This window comes from Hypanus sabinus, chromosome 7, assembly GCF_030144855.1.
Source record: "Hypanus sabinus isolate sHypSab1 chromosome 7, sHypSab1.hap1, whole genome shotgun sequence".
Classification (NCBI taxonomy): Eukaryota; Metazoa; Chordata; class Chondrichthyes; order Myliobatiformes; family Dasyatidae; genus Hypanus; species Hypanus sabinus.
This window is the reverse complement of record NC_082712.1, coordinates 6,293,867-6,312,570: the sequence shown is the minus strand read 5'-3', so window position 1 is coordinate 6,312,570 and position 18,704 is coordinate 6,293,867. Positions and strand designations below refer to the sequence as shown.

Genomic DNA, 18,704 nt, shown 5'->3' with positions numbered 1-18,704 from the left:
CTATTGAATATTGGAAGACCTAGATAGAGTGGTCTCCTAAAGGACCACAACTTTGTCATAGGGTTTGGAGCCTTGTGTGCCTCAGTGTCTCGGAGAGCTACGTTGGCTGGAGTCAGGGTCTTGTGCTTTGGCTCTTGGTAGGGTCACCCATGACAAATAGATCAAAGAGTAGAGACCAGACTAAGAGTCGTCCAGCGATGATCCAGGTTCGGGGGTTCAGCACAGAGCTAAAAAATTGTTACAGAAACAACAATGAAGAATCCTTCTACCTCTGTGTGCGACACTATGGACAGACAAAGATGGAAGACCTTCATTGCTGCTGTAAACACCAGCAGTGTAATTGGCAGTAATTAAGATAGAGTGGACACGAAGAGGATGTTTCCAGCAGTGGTGGTGTCAAGGACCAGAGGACACAGCCTCAGAAGAGATGGATATCCAGTTCGAACAGACATGAGGAGGAATTTCAGTAGCCAGAAGGTGGTGAATCTGTGCAGCTCATTGACACAGATAGGTGTGGATACCAAATCAATTGGGTATATTTAAAGCAGAGGTTCATACGTTCTTGGTTTTTAAGGGTGTCAAATGTTAAGGGGAGAAGGCAGGAGAATGTGATTGAGAGGGATGATAAATCAATCAGAAATATGAGGTGTTGCTCCTCCAACCTGAGAGTGGCTTCATCGTGGCAGGAGAGCAGGCCATGGACCAACATATCAGAATGGGAAAGGGAAGTAGAATTCAAATGGGTTGCCTCTAGGAAATCACTCCTTCTGTGGCAAGTGCTCAATGAAATGATCATCCCACCTAAGTCAGGTCTCACCCCATCATTATGCTGAAGATCCTGACAGACTTGTAGATGATGTGTTGCCTCACCTGGAAGGATTGTCTGGGGCCCTGAACAGTAGTGAGGGAGGAAGTGAATGGGCAAGTCATCATGGAGGGTCAAGTGGACAATGGAGCCATATTGAGAGTGATCCCTGTGGAAAGTGATGTGTGGAGTGAAGTAAAGATGTATTCACTGGTGGCATCCTGTTGAAAATGGCAGTAATCATGGAGCATGATGTGCTCGTGGGTGGTAGGCAAGGAGAAGGGGAAATCTAAACCTGTTAAGGTGATGGGTAGATGGGGTGAGGGCAGATATCTGGGCAATGGAGCAGATGTGGGTGAGAGCAGCATCAATGGTGGAGGAAGAGAAACCCCATCTTGTAAAGATGTTTTGGAATGGAGATCCCATTCCTTAGAACCGATACGGTGGAGACAGAAGAACTGAGAAAAGGGAATGCACTTTTTACAGGGTGACAGGGTGGCAAAAGGTGTAGTCATGATTACTATGAGAGTCAGTAAGTTTATAGAAGATATCAGTAGACAGTGTTCCTCAAGAAATGGAGACAGATTAAGAAAGGCGAGAGAGTTGTCAGCAGTGGACTGAGTAAATTTGAAATCGGGGGGAAGTCGCAGGCAAAGTTGATAAAATTGATGAGCTCAGCATGGGTGCAGGAATCAGCACTAACGCAGTCATCAATGTAGCGCAGAAAGAGTTGGGGAACTTTTCACTGTATTCCGTTACACATGACGATGATAAACCAATATCTGACTTTCAGCTGATTACCACATAACTCTTTGTGAATACCATGGTGGTTAAAACTCTCAAGTAGCAGCAATGAGAAGATCTGACTAAGAGGGAAATCACAGCACAAGCCTCCACTGCACAGCGGCCAGTTTGAAATGGCTTTACCTTTGTCGGTGCCACGTACACCACGATGCCCGAATCACTCATCCTCAACACTTTCTCCATGCAGTAATAGGATGCGTAGGTCTTACCCGACGAGGTGGGGGCAACAATCAATGCAGACTCATTGTTGTCCACTGCATCCAATAGCTCTCTCTGTAATCCAATCCAAAAGGTCAAGCCTAAGTCAAGTTCATTGTTGTGTACAAAAGGAAAAGTGTGCACCGGGTGTAATGAAAAACTTACTTGTAGCAGCATCACACGCACAGAGTCAAGTCACTTTTACTGTCATTTCAACCATAACTGCTAGTACAGTACATAGTAAAAATGAGACGACATTTTTCAGGACCATGGTGTTACATGACACAGTACAAAAACTAGACTGAACTACACAAAAAAAAACACAGAGAAAGCTACGCTAGACTACAGACCTAATAATACAGACAGTAATTCATAAAGTGCACAAAAACAGTGCAGGCATTACAATAATTAAAAACAGAACAACAGGGCAAGGTGTCAGTCCAGGCTCTGGGTATTGAGCAGTCTGATAGCCTGGGGGAAGAAACTGTTACATAGTCTGATCGTGAGAGCCTGAATGCTTCGGAGCCTTTTCCCAGACAACAGGAGGGAGAAGAGATTGTATGAGGGTTGCATGGGGTCATTCATAATGCTGTTTCCTTTGCAGATGCAGCGTGTAGTGTAAATGTCCGTGACGGCGGGAAGAGAGACCCCGATGATCTTCTCAGCTGACCTCACTATCTGCTGCAGGGTCTTGCGATCCGAGACGGTACAATTTCTGAACCAGGCAGTGATGCAGCTGCTTGGGATGCTCTCAGTACAACCCCTGTAGAATGTGATGAGGATGGGGGAGGGTGGGAGATGGACTTTCCTCAGCCTTTGCAGAAAGTAGAGATGCTGCTGGGCTTTCTTTGCTATGGAGCTGGTGTTGAGGGACCAGGTGAGATTCTCCGCCAGGTGAACACCAAGAAATTTGGTGCTCTTCACGATCTCTACCGAGGAGCCGTCAATGTCCAGCGGGGAGTGGTCGCTCCGTGCATCAGATAAAAGGCATTCATAAGAATCTATTTTAGTGCAAAGTGACCAAGGTGGTCATGATGTTGCTAAATGGTGGTGATTATTTATTTCAAATAGGATAAAATCGGCAGATGCTGGAAATCCAAAGCAACACACACAAAATGCTGGAAGAACTCCAGATAAAGGGTCTTGGTCCAAAATGTTGACTGTTTACTCTTTTCCATAGATGCCCACTGACCTGATGAGTTTGTCCAGCATTTTATATGTGTTCATTATTTATTTATCTAATGAGATACAGCAGAGTAGACCCTTCTAGTCCTTTGAGCCATGCCACCCTGCCAGCGGTTTGAACCCAAGCCTAAGCACAGGACAATTTACAATGACCAATTAACCTACCAGCCAGTACGTCTTTGGACTGCAGGAGGAAACCGGAGAACCCAGAGGAAACCCACACATTCCATGGGGAGGACGTATAGACTTCTTACAGATGACGTTGGAATTGAACTCTGAACTTTGACATCACAAGCTGTAATAGCGTTGTGCTAATCACTACCCTACCTTGGTGCCATAGCGCTGTGCCAATAGGTTCAACTATTATTAGTTGAAGGGAAGCAACTGCTCCTGAACCTGGTGGAGTGGGGTAGTCAGGAATCTGGTACAGGAACCTTAGATCCCACATCACCAGGTTTAGGAACAGCTATTACTCATCAGGCTCTTGAGCCAGCACAGATAATTTCACTCACCTCAACACTGAACTGATTCCACAACTATGGACTCACTTTCAAGGACTCTACAACTCATGTTATCAATATGATTTATTACTTAATGTTTATTATTATTATTTGTATTTTTAAATTGGCACAGTTGTCTTCTTTTGCTCATTGGTTGTTTGTCCATCTCTGTGTCATTTTTCATTGATTCTTTTGTGTTTCCTTGTATGTACTGTAAGTGCCTGCAAGGAAATGAATCTCAGGGTTGCATATGGTGACGTATATGTGCTTTGATAATAAATTTACTTTTCTCCTTGACTTCAGCCCAATGGTAGCTGCAAGGAGATGGCATGGACTGGTTGGTGAGGATCATTGGTGATAACTATTGCCTTCTGAGGCAGCACTTCATGTGGATACTACTGATGGTGGTGGGGGGAGGGAATATATTCATGATGTATTGGACTGAAATCTCTATTCTCTACAGGTTTTTACATTCCTGTACATTCCAATTGGTATACCAGACCATGATTATTTAGTTACTGATGTACAGCGCAGAAGAAGCCCTTCCGACCATTCAAGCTGTGTGGTCCAGCGACCCCCAATTTAATCCTGATCTAATCACAGGACACTTTACAATGACCAAATAACCTACCAACTTGGACCACCCCAGTCATGCCATCAATCGGGATACTTTCAAGCTCTTCTGCACTCTCACCAATCCTTCCTGCAATGAAGTGTACAGAACTGCACACAATAATCCAAAAGCAGCCTACACCAAGTTTTATGCAGTTACAGCATAACCTCTTGATTCTTAATTTCTGATTCCGTTGACCGATTCCTGATGAAGGGTCTTGGCCCGAAACTTCGATCATTTATTTCCCTTCAAAGATGCTGAGATCCTCCAGAACTTTGTGTTTTGCAAAGATTTCCAGCGTCCACAGGATCTCAGTGTTCCTGATCCTTAGACTTGGTGCCCTGGCTGATGCAAGCAATCACGTTGCACATCTCAAACACAAGAGGTTTGCCAGACGCTGGAAATCTTGATCAACAGGAAGTGCTGTGGGAACTCAGAAAGGCAGGCAGTATCTATGGTTGTAACAAAGCCTGGTATGGGTCCCCACTGCATGGAATCACAAGAGATTGCAGAAGGTTGTAAGTTCAACCAGTTCCATTAGAGGCACAACCTTCCCCATGATCCAGGACATCTTCAAGAGGTGATTCCTCAAGAAGGCGGCATCTGTCATGAAGGACCTCACCATCTCACCACATGGGTCAGCACGGTAGTGGAGCAGTTAGTGTAATGTTATTACAGTCCCAATTCCTGATGAGTCTGTAAGAAGTTTGTGTGTTTTCCCCATGGCCTACATGGGCTTCCTGTGGGTGCTCCAGCTTCCTCCCAAATCCCAAAGATGTACGGGTTAGTAGGTTAATTAGTCACCTGGATGGCCAAAATTGATTGGAAAAGGACATTGGCAGGGATGACAGCAGAGAAGCAATGGCTAGAATCTCTGGGAGCAATTCAGAAGGCACAGGATAGATACAGTGCATCCCAAAGAAGAAGCAGCATTCTAAAGACAAGATGACACAACTGTCACTGACAAGAGAAGTCAAAGTCAACATAAAAGCCAAAGAGAGGATAGATAATAGAGCAAAAATTAATGGGAACTTAGAGGACTGGGAAGCTTTTAAAAGCCAACAGAAGGCAACTAAAAAAGGAAAAGATGGAATATGAGTCAATAATATTAAAAAGGATACCAGAAGTTTCTTCAGATGTATAAAGTGTAAAAGAGAGTCAAGGGTAGATTTTGGACCACAGCAAAATGATGCTGGAGAGGTAGTAATGGGGGACAAGGAAAGGGCAAATGAACTGAATGAATATTTTGCATCAGTCTTGATTATGAAAGACACTAGCAGTATGCTAGAGGTTCAAGAATGCCAGGGGACAGAAGTTGCCATTACTAAATAAAACCATGTGGGATATGCCCTCTTCCATCAGACAGGAGGTATAGGAGTTTGAAGACCCCAGTCAATAATTCAGAAACAGCTGCTGCTCCTTTTCCATCGGATCTCTGAATGTTCCTGGACACATGAATGCTGTGCTTCATTGTTCTTCTTTTGCACTATTTATTTTGTTTGTAATTTATGACTGTTTTTATGTCTTTGCATTGTACTGTTGCTGAAATACAGCAAATTGCATGTCATATAAGCCAGTGACAAATCTGACTCAGATTGCTACCCCTGCAGATCTTTGAATATTGGAAATTACCTGCCATGTGTCCGGTATGAAATGTCGGACTCTTGGATCTGGATCACTCCTTTCATTCCGGATTAGAAAAGGACCCATATGTTTCAGATGAAAACGAGCTGCTCCTAACCCAACCGGAACCTTGGGATCACTCATCAGTGCTTTCTTCACCTTTTCTTTCTGTAATTAATAAAACAGGATAACTAGTAACCAGTAAATCTTCATGGATTCAACTTATCCCACAGATACATTACATCAAGATTCAAGATGCAAATCTATTCATCACGTGTGCATCGAAACAGTGAAATGCATCATTTGTGTAAGCAAACAACACACCCAAAGACATCCAGGGTCAGGGAGAGGCAGCCTGCAAGGGTTAAATATTTTTAACATGCATGTGTTAAAATATCTTTTTGAAGTGTTATTTTAACCTGAATAATTTGTTGTACACTGTTTTAATTTACATTTTGATCCAGCGTAGTATTAACCAAAATTTTTTTTAAATCACCATAATATTTTAATTCCATTACGGTTTCATTTTCCTTACTGCCAGTGAACCAGGTTGGGTTTCCAACTTTGGGTGCTGTCTCTGTGGAGTTTGCATGTTCTCTCTGTGACAACGTGGGTTTCCCCACCAGGTTCTCCAGCTTCACCCACCTGAAATCCATGGGAGCAGGTGGATTAACTGGCCACAGAAAATTATCTTTGTGGTGGAGAGTCTAGAGTTGATGACCATTTAAGAGAGAATAAGTTACAGGATAATAAGCCGGAGAATGAGTTGTGGGAAGAAACTGAACGCTGCTGTGGTCCTGATGGGCAGAATAGACTCCATCTGAGTCATCGCATCCCACCTGGACATCCCTTCTTCTCCCCCACCCCTCTAAGGTGATGGGGTGGAGATACATCTCTACAAAGGAGGTGTAAGGTGCTCCTTCCCTCTGCTAGCCTGTAGGTCACCCTTGGGCAAGGTGTGACACCTGCTTAGCCCCCTGATCAGGGTTGCATGAAGTCATGGGAGAAGGTGGTAGATGGTCATATGAGCAACTGGTGCATATCTCAAGTCCTGGTTATACGACCACTGACGCCATCTTTGAAGAACATTGATAATGATTGGGGTCACCCATCTTGTAAAGACACTGCCCAGAAGTGAGGGTTGTTAGTATTACCACGGAGAAGGTGCTTGGGAAGCTGAAAGGTCTGAAGGTAGATAAATGACCTGGACCAGCTGATGTACGCACCAGCGTTTTGAAAGAGGTGGCTGAAGAGATTGTGGAGACAAAAGTAATGATCTTTCAAGAATCACTAAGTTCTGAAATGGTTCTGGAGGACTGGAGAATTGCAGTCCACTCTTTAAGAAGAGAAGGAGGTAAAAAACAGGAAATTATAAGTCAGTTAGCCTTACTTCAGAGGTAGGGAAGATGCTGGATTCCATTATTAAGGATGAGGTTTCAGGGTACCAGGAGGAGGCGGATCAGACTTGAATGGGCCAAATCTACTCCTGTATCTTATGGTTTTTAATTTAGGTCCTCAACCTACTAGTAAATTTGCTTTTATTGATGTTCAGGTGAACGAAATGGACGCAAGTGAGCCCCTCTAAGAACTAGTAACTTTCCTAGAGTTTAACACCAGAGAGAAAGCTGACTGCCATCTCCTGCCCCTATTTAATCTCTCGGCTTTGGCCCTCCAGATTGATTACATGAATCCCGTTTCTTCCTATCTTCCCATTAACTCTTCCCAAATTCCACCATTCACCTAAACTCAAGGGGCAAGTCACAGTAGCCAGTTGACCACCCACCTCAGTCTATGAGATGTGGGAGGAAACTGGAGCTCCCAGAGGAAAGATGAGCTTTATTTGTCACGTATACTCTGAAACATACAGTGAAATGTGTCACTTGCATCAATGACCAATGCAGTGTGCTGGGCGCAAGCCTCAATTGTTGCCATTTTCCAGCGCAAGCGTAGCCTGCCTAACCCCACTAACCCCAAGCCTGCACATCTTTGGAATGTGGGAGGAAATTGGAACATTGGGAGGAAATCCACCTGGTCACAGGGAGAACGTACAAACTCCTTACAGACAGCAGCGGCAATTGGACCTGGATTTGTAATTGCTGGTGCTGTAAAGCGATGCACTGACCGCTGCCCTAGTGTGCTGCCCCGAAACACCAGCAGTCATCAGGAGAGAGTGCCCGAGGTCAGGATCAAACTTGCTGAAGCTGTTGGGCAGAAACCTTCCTGTGCTACGACTAATCTATTAGAAATGTAGTCTTCATCATCATTATGTGCCGTGTCATATGATGCAGCGATCATGGCCTCATGACCATGATTCTTCTTGGCAATTTTTTCTACAGAAATGGTTTGCCATTGCTTTCTCGTGGGCAGTGTCTTTACAAGACGGGTGACCCCAGCCATTATCAATACTCTTCAGAGATTGTCTGCCTGGTGTCAATGGTCACATAACCAGGACTTGTGATCTGCTCCAGCTGCTCATATGACCATCCACCACCTACTCCCATGGCTTCGGGGGCTAAGCAGGTGCTACATTTGCCCAAGCTAGCTTTCTCTGCAGGCTAGCGGAGGGAAGGAGCACCTTATACTTCCTTTGGTAGAGACTTATCTTCACCCCTGCCTCCCAATATCTTTGTAAAATACAAGGTGTGCTGTGGGGGAAGAGAAACAGAGAATGGGATGAATTGGACGGGAGTTTGAAAAACATGAAGACCCTCTGTCTGTGCTCTACCTTTCTACAACTCTTCCCCAAGTGCTTTACCTGATGTTCACCGATTCTTTCCAGGAGTGAATCTCTGAGATTCAAGAATCCAAGATCTTTGAGGTAACAAGCCAACTTGGTTAGTAGTCCTGGGTTCAGATGCTCCTCGTAGCGGCTCAGAACCATGTGGATCCTGTGCATCAGCATCACTGTAGGTTTCATATCTCTCAGGGACGCCGCTGCTCAGAATAGTGAATGTGGATACAAATGTCAGGAAGGGGTGCAGACACAACACAGTCCATCCCAAAAGCCAGCTTCCTCTCCTCTGCAACTGTGCTGGGAAAGCAGCCAACATAATCAGAGACCCCTCCCACCCAAGACATTTTTTCTTTTCACCCCTCCCATTGGGCAGAAGACACAAAAGCTTGGAAACACTCTCCACCAGGCTGAAGGACAGTTTTTAATCTTATGGTTATAAGATGATTTAATGGCCCTCTTGTAAGAGGACCACAGCCTTGTCATGGTTTGGAGGTTTGTATGCCTCAATGACCCAGAGAGCTGTGCTGGCTGGAGTCGGGGCTTTATGCTTTGGCTTTTGGTAGGGTCACCCATGCCAAACAGGTCAAAGGGCAGAGGCCAGACTAAGAGTGATCCACCGGTCCTCCAGGTTCGGGAGTTCACTCTGGGCTAAAAACCCTGACTGGTCAAACAAAACTGTTATGGAAACAGTAATGAAGAATCCTTCTACATCTGAGTGCAATGGTATTCCCGAGTCTCCACGCGGGACTTGCATGACTGGCAGCAGTGAAAACCGAGAGGATGCTCCTGGCATGATCAAGGAATCCCCGAACACCTCCAGAGATGAAGGATCTTCATTGCTGCCCTAAATGCCTTTGGCGTAATGGGCAGTAACTAAGTAATTTGTCAGGTAAAGATTAAATTGTGGCCCTTGCTTCCTTTTGTCCATGTGCACCATACTTTCTCTGTCGCTGTAACACCATGTTCTGCAATTTATTATCAATTTTCCCTTGTCCCACCTTGACATACTGAAGTTGTGGAATGATCTGTGTGGATGGCCTGCTGAGCTAAGCTTTTCACTGTCGCTTGGTATTTTGGAGTAGGTTTATTGTTGTCACACGTACCAGGATACATACAACAGTGAACGTCTGAACATACTGTCAAACATAGAACTCTACAGCACAGTACAGAATCAGGCTTTAATATCACTGCCAGAAATACAAAAAAAGTAGTGAGGTAGCATTCATGGGTTCAATGTCCATTTAGAAATCGGGCTGCAGTGTGGTAGAAGCTGTTCCTGAATCACTGAGTGCGTGCCTTCAGGCATTCAGCTTCAGAAACAGACCCTTCCAGCCCAACAAGCACAGCGCCAGCAACCCACATATTTAACTCTAGCCTAATCACAAGACAACTTACAATGACCAATTAACCTACTAACCAGTACGTCTTTGGACGGTGGAAGGAAACCAAAACACCTAGAGGAAACCCATATGTTCATGGGGAGTATGTACAAACTCCTTACAGAAGACTCCAGAAATGAATTCTGAACTCCGACGCCCCAAGCTGTAATAGCATTGCATTAACCGCTATGCTACGGTAACTTTCTCTAAGATCAATCTAACCTTCCCCTCCTACATAGCCCTCAATTTTTCTGTCATCCAAGTGTCAACCCAAGAGTTTTGTTAAAATGCCCCAAATCTCTCTGCCTCTACTTTATGCTTTGGCTCTTGGTAGGGTCAACCTCTCGGATCAACCATTTCCACCCTGGGAAAATGTCTCTGGCTAACCACCCGATCTATGCCTCTTAACACTTTGTACACCTCTATCAAGTCACCTCATCCCCCTTCACTTCAGAGAGAAAAGCCCCAGCTTGCAACCTATCTCATAAACATGCTCTCTAGTCTAGGCAGCATCCTGGTAAATCTACTCTGTGCCTTCTCTAAAGCTTCCACACCTTGATTACAAAGGAGTCCCACATCCCATAAAACTCGGTAACATAGTGGTTAACACAACGCTTTACAGTACCAGCAACCTGGGTTTCCTGCCTCTGCCTGTAAGGAGTTCGTACATTCTCCCTGTAACCACATGGGTTTCCTCCAGGTGCTCCAGGATCCTCCCACAGTCCAAAGATGCACTGTTTAGTAGATTAATTGATCATTGTAAATTGTCCTGTGATTAGGCTGGGATTAAATTGGGAGACTGCTGGGTGGCTTGAAGTTAAGTCAAGTCACTTTTTATTGTCATTTCGACCATAACTGCTGGTACAGTACAGAGTAAAAATGAGACAAATGTTTTCAGGATCATGGTGCTGCATGAAACAGTACAAAAACTAGACTGAACTACTAAAAGCAACACAGAAAAAACTACACTAGACTACAGACCTACCCAGGACTGCATAAAGGGGACAAAACAGTGCAGGCATTACAATAAATAATAAACAAAACAATAGGCACAGTAGAGGGCAGTAAGTTGGTGTCAGTCTAGGCTCTGGGTATTGAGGAGTCTGATAGCTTGGGGGAAGAAACTGTTACATAGTCTGGTTGTCGTGGTCCGGATTGGTTTCCCTTTAAATTTATGGAGGTTGTGTTCTGATCCGGACCATTGACTCCATGTTCCCCTTTAATTCCCTGTTTCATGTGTCCCTCGAGCTTGGTGACTAAGGTAATCTACTTTCAACCGAACCAGCAGTTTATAAGCCCCTGGCTTCAGCCATTCGGGGTGAGAGTGTTTTGGAGCATTAGCGAAGTCACCGTAGCTACTGTGAGCCAAAGTCATCCAGCCAGAGCCAACTAAGCTTCTTGGCAAGACTCCTCCCGCAGCAAGTGCCAGCAACTCACCTTCCCTTGTCAGAGTGGGTCCGGGCAAGGTTAACCCCCTGTGTGAGTTAAGAGCTCCCGCAGCTTGGAGCAAACTTGGGTCCAGTGATAGTACCGTCCGTTGTTTTGTTGTCGTGTATCCAGCGCAGTAGGCAGGCCGTTTGCTGCTACTCACATGGAGTGTCATTGTGTGGTCTCCGTATCCATGTCCTGTCTAAAGAGGGGTCCTGGCCTTGTACTCTAGAAGGGTTCTGACCCCGGTGTTAAAGAGTCCCGGCTCCATGCCTGGTGTCTGAAGGCGGAGTCTGGGCTCAGTGTTTCATGTCCTGTGTTTGAGTATCAAGTCCTGGCCGTGGTGTTCCCCGTATCCAAGTCCTGGCCGTGGTGATCCGTATCCAAGTCCTGGCCGTGGTGATCCGTATCCAAGTCCTGGCCGTGGTGATCCGTATCCAAGTCCTGGCCGTGGTGATCCGTATCCAAGTCCTGGCCGTGGTGATCCGTATCCAAGTCCTGGCCGTGGTGATCCTTGTCCAAGTCCTGCCCGTGGTGATCCGTATCCAAGTCCTGGCCGTGGTGATCCGTATCCAAGTCCTGGCCGTGGCGATTCGTATCCAAGTCCTGGCCGTGGTGATCCGTATCCAAGTCCTGGCCGTGGTGTTCCAAGTATCCAAGTCCTGCCCGTGGTGATCCGTATCCAAGTCCTGGCCGTGGCGATCCGTATCCAAGTCCTGCCCGTGGTGATCCGTATCCAAGTCCTGGCCGTGGTGATCCGTATCCAAGTCCTGGCCGTGGTGATCCGTATCCAAGTCCTGCCCGTGGTGATCCGTATCCAAGTCCTGGCCGTGGTGATCCGTATCCAAGTCCTGGCCGTGGCGATCCGTATCCAAGTCCTGCCCGTGGTGATCCGTATCCAAGTCCTGCCCGTGGTGATCCGTATCCAAGTCCTGGCCGTGGTGATCCGTATCCAAGTCCTGCCCGTGGTGATCCGTATCCAAGTCCTGGCCGTGGCGATCCGTATCCAAGTCCTGGCCGTGGTGATCCGTATCCAAGTCCTGGCCGTGGTGATCCGTATCCAAGTCCTGGCCGTGGTGATCCGTATCCAAGTCCTGCCCGTGGCGATCCGTATCCAAGTCCTGGCCATGCTGATCCGTATCCAAGTCCTGTACGTGGTGATCCGTAACCAAGTCCTGGCCATGGTGTTCCCCGTCTCCAAGTCCTGGCCGTGGTGATTCGTATCCAAGTCCTGGCCGTGGCGATCCGTATCCAAGTCCTGGCCATGGTGTTCCCCGTCTCCAAGTCCTGGCCATGGTGTTCCCCGTCTCCAAGTCCTGGCCGTGGCGATCCGTATCCAAGTCCTGGCCATGGTGTTCCCCGTCTCCAAGTCCTGGCCATGGTGTTCCCCGTCTCCAAGTCCTGGCCGTGGCGATCCGTATCCAAGTCCTGGCCGTGGCGATCCGTATCCAAGTCCTGGCCATGGTGTTCCCCGTCTCCAAGTCCTGCCCGTGGCGATCCGTATCCAAGTCCTGCCCGTGGTGATCCGTATCCAAGTCCTGCCCGTGGTGATCCGTATCCAAGTCCTGGCCGTGGCGATCCGTATCCAAGTCCTGGCCGTGCTGATCCGTATCCAAGTCCTGCCCGTGGTGATCCGTATCCAAGTCCTGGCCGTGGCGATCCGTATCCAAGTCCTGGCCATGGTGTTCCCCGTCTCCAAGTCTGGCCATGGTGTTCCCCGTCTCCAAGTCCTGGCCGTGGCGATCCGTATCCAAGTCCTGCCCGTGGCGATCCGTATCCAAGTCCTGCCCGTGGTGATCCGTATCCAAGTCCTGGCCATGGTGTTCCCCGTCTCCAAGTCCTGGCCATGGTGTTCCCCGTCTCCAAGTCCTGGCCGTGGCGATCCGTATCCAAGTCCTGCCCGTGGCGATCCGTATCCAAGTCCTGCCCGTGGTGATCCATATCCAAGTCCTGGCCGTGGCGATCTGTATCCAAGTCCTGGCCATGGTGATCCGTATCCAAGTCCTGGCCATGGCGATCCGTATCCAAGTCCTGGCCGTGCTGATCCATATCCAAGTCCTGCCCGTGGTGATCCGTATCCAAGTCCTGGCCGTGGTGTTACCCGTCTCCAAGTCCTGGCCGTGGTGTTCCAAGTATCCAAGTCCTGGCCGTGGCGATCCGTATCCAAGTCCTGCCCGTGGCGATCCGTATCCAAGTCCTGGCCGTGGTGATCCGTATCCAAGTCCTGGCCATGGTGATCCGTATCCAAGTCCTGGCCGTGGTGTTACCCGTCTCCAAGTCCTGGCCGTGGTGTTCCAAGTATCCAAGTCCTGGCCGTGGCGATCCGTATCCAAGTCCTGCCCGTGGCGATCCGTATCCAAGTCCTGGCCGTGGTGATCCGTATCCAAGTCCTGGCCATGCTGATCTGTATCCAAGTCCTGCCCGTGGTGATCCGTATCCAAGTCCTGCCCGTGGTGATCCGTATCCAAGTCCTGGCCGTGGCAATCCGTATCCAAGTCCTGGCCATGGTGTTCCCCGTCTCCAAGTCCTGGCCATGGTGTTCCCCGTCTCCAAGTCCTGGCCATGGTGTTCCCCGTCTCCAAGTCCTGGCCATGGTGATCCGTATCCAAGTCCTGGCCGTGGTGTTCCAAGTATCCAAGTCCTGGCCGTGGTGATCCGTATCCAAGTCCTGCCCGTGGTGATTCGTATCCAAGTCCTGGCCATGCTGATCTGTATCCAAGTCCTGCCCGTGGTGATCCGTATCCAAGTCCTGGCCGTGGCGATCCGTATCCAAGTCCTGGCCATGGTGTTCCCCGTCTCCAAGTCCTGGCCATGGTGTTCCCCGTCTCCAAGTCCTGGCCGTGGCGATCCGTATCCAAGTTCTGCCCGTGGTGTTCCAAGTATCCAAGTCCTGGCCGTGGTGTTCCCCGTCTCCAAGTCCTGGCCGTGGTGTTCCAAGTATCCAAGTCCTGGCCGTGGTGATCCATATCCAAGTCCTGGCCGTGGCGATCCGTATCCAAGTCCTGGCCGTGGCGTTCCGTATCCAAGTCCTGGCCGTGGCGATCCGTATCCAAGTCCTGGCCGTGGCGATCCGTATCCAAGTCCTGGCCGTGGCGATCCGTATCCAAGTCCTGGCCGTGGCGATCCGTATCCAAGTCCTGGCCGTGGTGATCCGTATCCAAGTCCTGGCCGTGGTGTTCCCCGTCTCCAAGTCCTGCCCGGTGTTCCGTATCCAAGTCCTGGCCGTGGTGATCCGTATCCAAGTCCTGGCCGTGGTGACCCGTATCCAAGTCCTGCCCGTGGTGATCCGTATCCAAGTCCTGCCCGTGGTGATCCGTATCCAAGTCCTGGCCATGGCGATCCGTATCCAAGTCCTGCCCGTGGTGATCCGTATCCAAGTCCTGGCCATGGCGATCCGTATCCAAGTCCTGCCCGTGGTGATCCGTATCCAAGTCCTGGCCATGGTGATCCGTATCCAAGTCCTGCCCGTGGTGATCCGTATCCAAGTCCTGGCCATGGCGATCCGTATCCAAGTCCTGCCCGTGGTGATCCGTATCCAAGTCCTGCCCGTGGTGATCCGTATCCAAGTCCTGGCCGTGGTGATCCGTATCCAAGTCCTGGCCGTGGCGATCCCTGTCTCCAAGTCCCCAAGTCCAAGGTCTGTGTTCCTCCAAGTCTCCAAGTCTGAGTTCTGAGTCCTGGCTTTGATCCCTGATCTCCAAGTCCTGGTTCCCCAGACCCTGAGTCCCAGCGTAGTCCCAGGCCTGAGCCCCCAGTCATTATGCCTATTCACATTTCCTCTTTGCCCTGCTTGATTTCCCTGTTCTATCCTTGCATCACGGTTCTCCTTGTAAAGAGTAATAGAACCTTAGAAAAACATGTTTGTGTCCTGCTTTTGGGTCCTCCTCGAGCACCCTTGCCCCCCATCTTGTAACACTGGTTGTGAGAGCCTGATTGCTTTGGTGCCTTTTCCCAGATGGCAGGAGGGAGAAGAGTTTGTATGAGGGGTGTGTGGGATCCTTCATGATGCTGTTTGCTTTGCAGATGCAGCGTGTAGTGTAAATGTCCGTAATGGTGGGAAGAGAGATCCCGATGATCTTCTCAGCTGACCTCACTATCCGCTGCAGAATCCTGCAATCCGAGATGGTGCAATTTCCGAACCAGGCAATGATGCAGCTGCTCAGGATGCTCTCAATACAACCCCTGTAGAATGTGGTGAGGATGGGGGGTGGGAGATGGACTTTCCTCAGTCTTTGCAGAAAGTAGAGATGTTGTTGGATTTTCTTTGCTATGGAGCTGGTGTTGAGGGACCAGGTGAGATTCTCCGCCAGGCGAACACCAAGAGGTTTGGTGCTCTTAACGATCTCAACGGAGGAGCCGTCGATGTTCAACAGGGAGTGGTCGCTCAGCGCCCTCCTGAAGTCAACAACCATCTCTTTTGTTTTGTTTAGATTCAGAGACAGGTTGTTGGCTCTGCATCAATCTGTTAGCCGCTGCACCTCCTCTCTGTATGTTGACTCATCGTTCTTGCTGATGAGACCCACCACGGTCGTGTCATCAGCGAACTTGATGATGTGGTTCAAGCTGTGTGTTGCAGCACAGTCGTGGGTCAGCAGAGTGAACAGCAGTGGACTGAGCACGCAGCCCTGTGGGGCCCCCATGCTCAGTGTGATGGTGTTGGAGATGCTGCTCCTGATCCGGACTGACTGAGGTCTCCCAGTCAGGATGTCTAAGATCCAGTTGCAGAGGGAGGTGTTCAGGCCCAGTAGGCTCAGCTTTCCAATCAGTTTCTGAAGAATGATTCTGTTGAATGCTGAATTGAATTCTATGAACAGCATTCAAATGTACGGGGCTGTACTGAGCTGTTGCTCAATAAATAAAAATAAAACATGGTTGGTTTAGAGTCGAAAGAAATAGAAGAATTTGCATTGGTCTAGTAGGATGGCAACATCCCACATAGAATGTACACCATGGAACAGCACACTCGATCTACACCTCTATTAAGTCACCTCTCATCCTCCTTTGCTCCTAAGAAAAATGTCCTAGCTAGCACCACGCAGTGAAAAGCTTGTCTTGCATACTGTTCATAGAGATCACATCATTCCACACTGCATTGAAAAGAGCAGAATGATTACAATAGTAGTGAGGAGACCTGTAGGGAGCTGCTTGCAAGATGTCACCACACTCTAGCACCCTATTGCAGCAATCTTCTATTATTTTATGTTTCCATTTATTGCTCAATATGCATCAGCAATCTGTTATTTGTGTCTGTGTCACTGGTGTGGAAAGTCCCTCCTTCTCAGTTACATAGAAACATAGAAAACCTATAGCACAATACAGGCAATTCGGCCCACAAATCTGTGCTGAACATGTCCCTACCTTAGAAATTACTAGGCTTACCTATAGCCCTCTATTTTTCTAAGTTCCATGAACCTATCCAATAGTCTCTTAAAAGACCCTATCATATCCGCCTCCACCACCATTGTCGGCAGCCCATTCCACGCAGTCAACACTCCTTGTGTAAAAAACTTACCCCTGACATCTCCTCTGTGCCTACTCCCCAGCACCTTAAACCTGTGTCCTTTTGTGGCAACCATTTCAGCCCTGGGAAAAAGCCTTTGACTATCCACACAATCAATACCTCTCATCAGCTTATACAACTCTATCAGGTCACCTCTCATCCTCCGTCGCTCCAAGGAGAAAAGGCTGAGTTCACTCAACCTGCTTTCATAAGGCATGCTCCCCAATCCAGGCAACATCCTTGTAAATCTTCTCTGCACCCTTTCTATGGTTTCTATATCCTTCCTGTTGTGAGGCAACCAGAAATGACCACAGTACTCCAAGTGGGGTCTGACCAGGATCCTATATAGCTGTAACATTACCTCTCTGCTCTTAAACTCAATTCCACAGTTGATGAAGGCTAAAGCATCGTATGCCTTCTTAACCATAGAGTCAACCAGTTCTTGTGTGTCTTGTTAGCCCGATGTGAGAATGGGGTAATTAACCTTCCTGCTTCTACAAAGCAGGAGAAGACTGTAAGAAGATAGCAAAGCGTTTTCAGGTAGCCTTTTCCTCAGTTCGTAATGTAATTAAGAAATGGCAGTTAACAGGAATGGTGGAGGTCAAGTTGAGGTCTGGAAGACCAAGAAAACTTTCCCAGAGAACTGCTCATATGATTTCTAGAATGGCAAATCAAAACCCCCATTTGACTGAAAAAGACCTTCAGGAAGATTTAGCAGACTCTGGAGTGGTGGTGCACTGTTCTACGGTGCAGCGACACCTGCACAAATGTGACCTTCATGGAAGAGTCATCAGGAGAAAACCTTTCCTGCACCCTCACCACAAAATTCAGCATCAGAAGTTTACATCTAAACAAGCATTTTGGAAACAAGTCCTGTGGACTGATGAAGTTAATATAGAACATTTTGGCCGCAATGAGCAAAGTTATGTTTGGAGAAAAAACGGTGCAGAATTTCATGAAAAGAACACTTCTCCAACTGTTAAGCACGGGGGTGGATCAATCATGCTTTGGGCTTGTGTTGCAGCCGGTGGCACGGGGAACATTTCACTGGTACAGGGAAGAATGAATTCAATTAAATACCAGCAAATTCTGGAAGTAAACATCACACCATCTGTAAAAAAGCTGAAGATGAAAAGAGGATGGCTTCTACAACAGGATAATGATCCTAAACACACCTCAAAATCCACAATGGACTACCTCAAGAGGCGCAATCTGTAGGTTTTACCATGGCCTTCACAGTCCCCTGACCTAAACCATATAAATAACCATATAACAATCACAGCACGGAAACAGGCCATCTCGGCCCTCCTAGTCCGTGCCGAACTCTTAATCTCACCTAGTCCCACCTACCCGCACTCAGCCCATAACCTTCCACTCCTTTCCTGTCCATATACCTATCCAATTTTACCTTAAATGACACAACTGAACTGGCCTCTACTACTTCTACAGGAAGCTCATTCCACACAGCTATCACTCTCTGAGTAAAGAAATACCCCCTCGTGTTTCCCTTAAACTTCTGCCCCCTAACTCTCAAATCATGTCCTCTCGTTTGAATCTCCCCTACCCTAATGTAAACAGCCTATTCACGTCAACTCAATCTATCCCTCTCAAAATTTTAAATACCTCGATCAAATCCCCCCTCAATCTTCTACGCTCCAATGAATAGAGACCTAACTTGTTCAACCTTTCTCTGTAACTTAAGTGCTGAAACCCAGGTAACATCCTAGTAAATCGTCTCTGCACTCTCTCTAATTTATTGATATCTTTCCTATAATTCGGTGACCAGAATTGTACACAATATTCCAAATTTGGCCTTACCAATGCCTTGTACAATTTTAACATTACATCCCAACTTCTGTACTCAATGCTTTGATTTATAAAAGCCTTCTTCACCACTCTATCTACATGAGACTCCACCTTCAGGGAACTATGCAC

At 47.7% G+C, this 18,704-nt stretch overlaps 1 protein-coding gene across 2 annotated transcripts in view; it reads right to left on the bottom strand.

Annotated features, from left to right (window-relative positions):
* Positions 1-18,704, bottom strand: part of LOC132396523 (probable ATP-dependent RNA helicase DDX60) — a 165,171-nt gene that overhangs the window by 101,418 nt on the left and 45,049 nt on the right. For both annotated transcript variants that reach the window (XM_059974118.1, XM_059974119.1), the window contains exons 14-16: positions 8,484-8,662; positions 5,738-5,896; positions 1,733-1,882 (exon numbers count right to left, since the gene is read on the bottom strand). In XM_059974118.1, the coding sequence (XP_059830101.1) occupies positions 1,733-1,882; positions 5,738-5,896; positions 8,484-8,662 (488 nt within the window). The remainder of the gene's footprint in view (positions 1-1,732; positions 1,883-5,737; positions 5,897-8,483; positions 8,663-18,704) is intronic.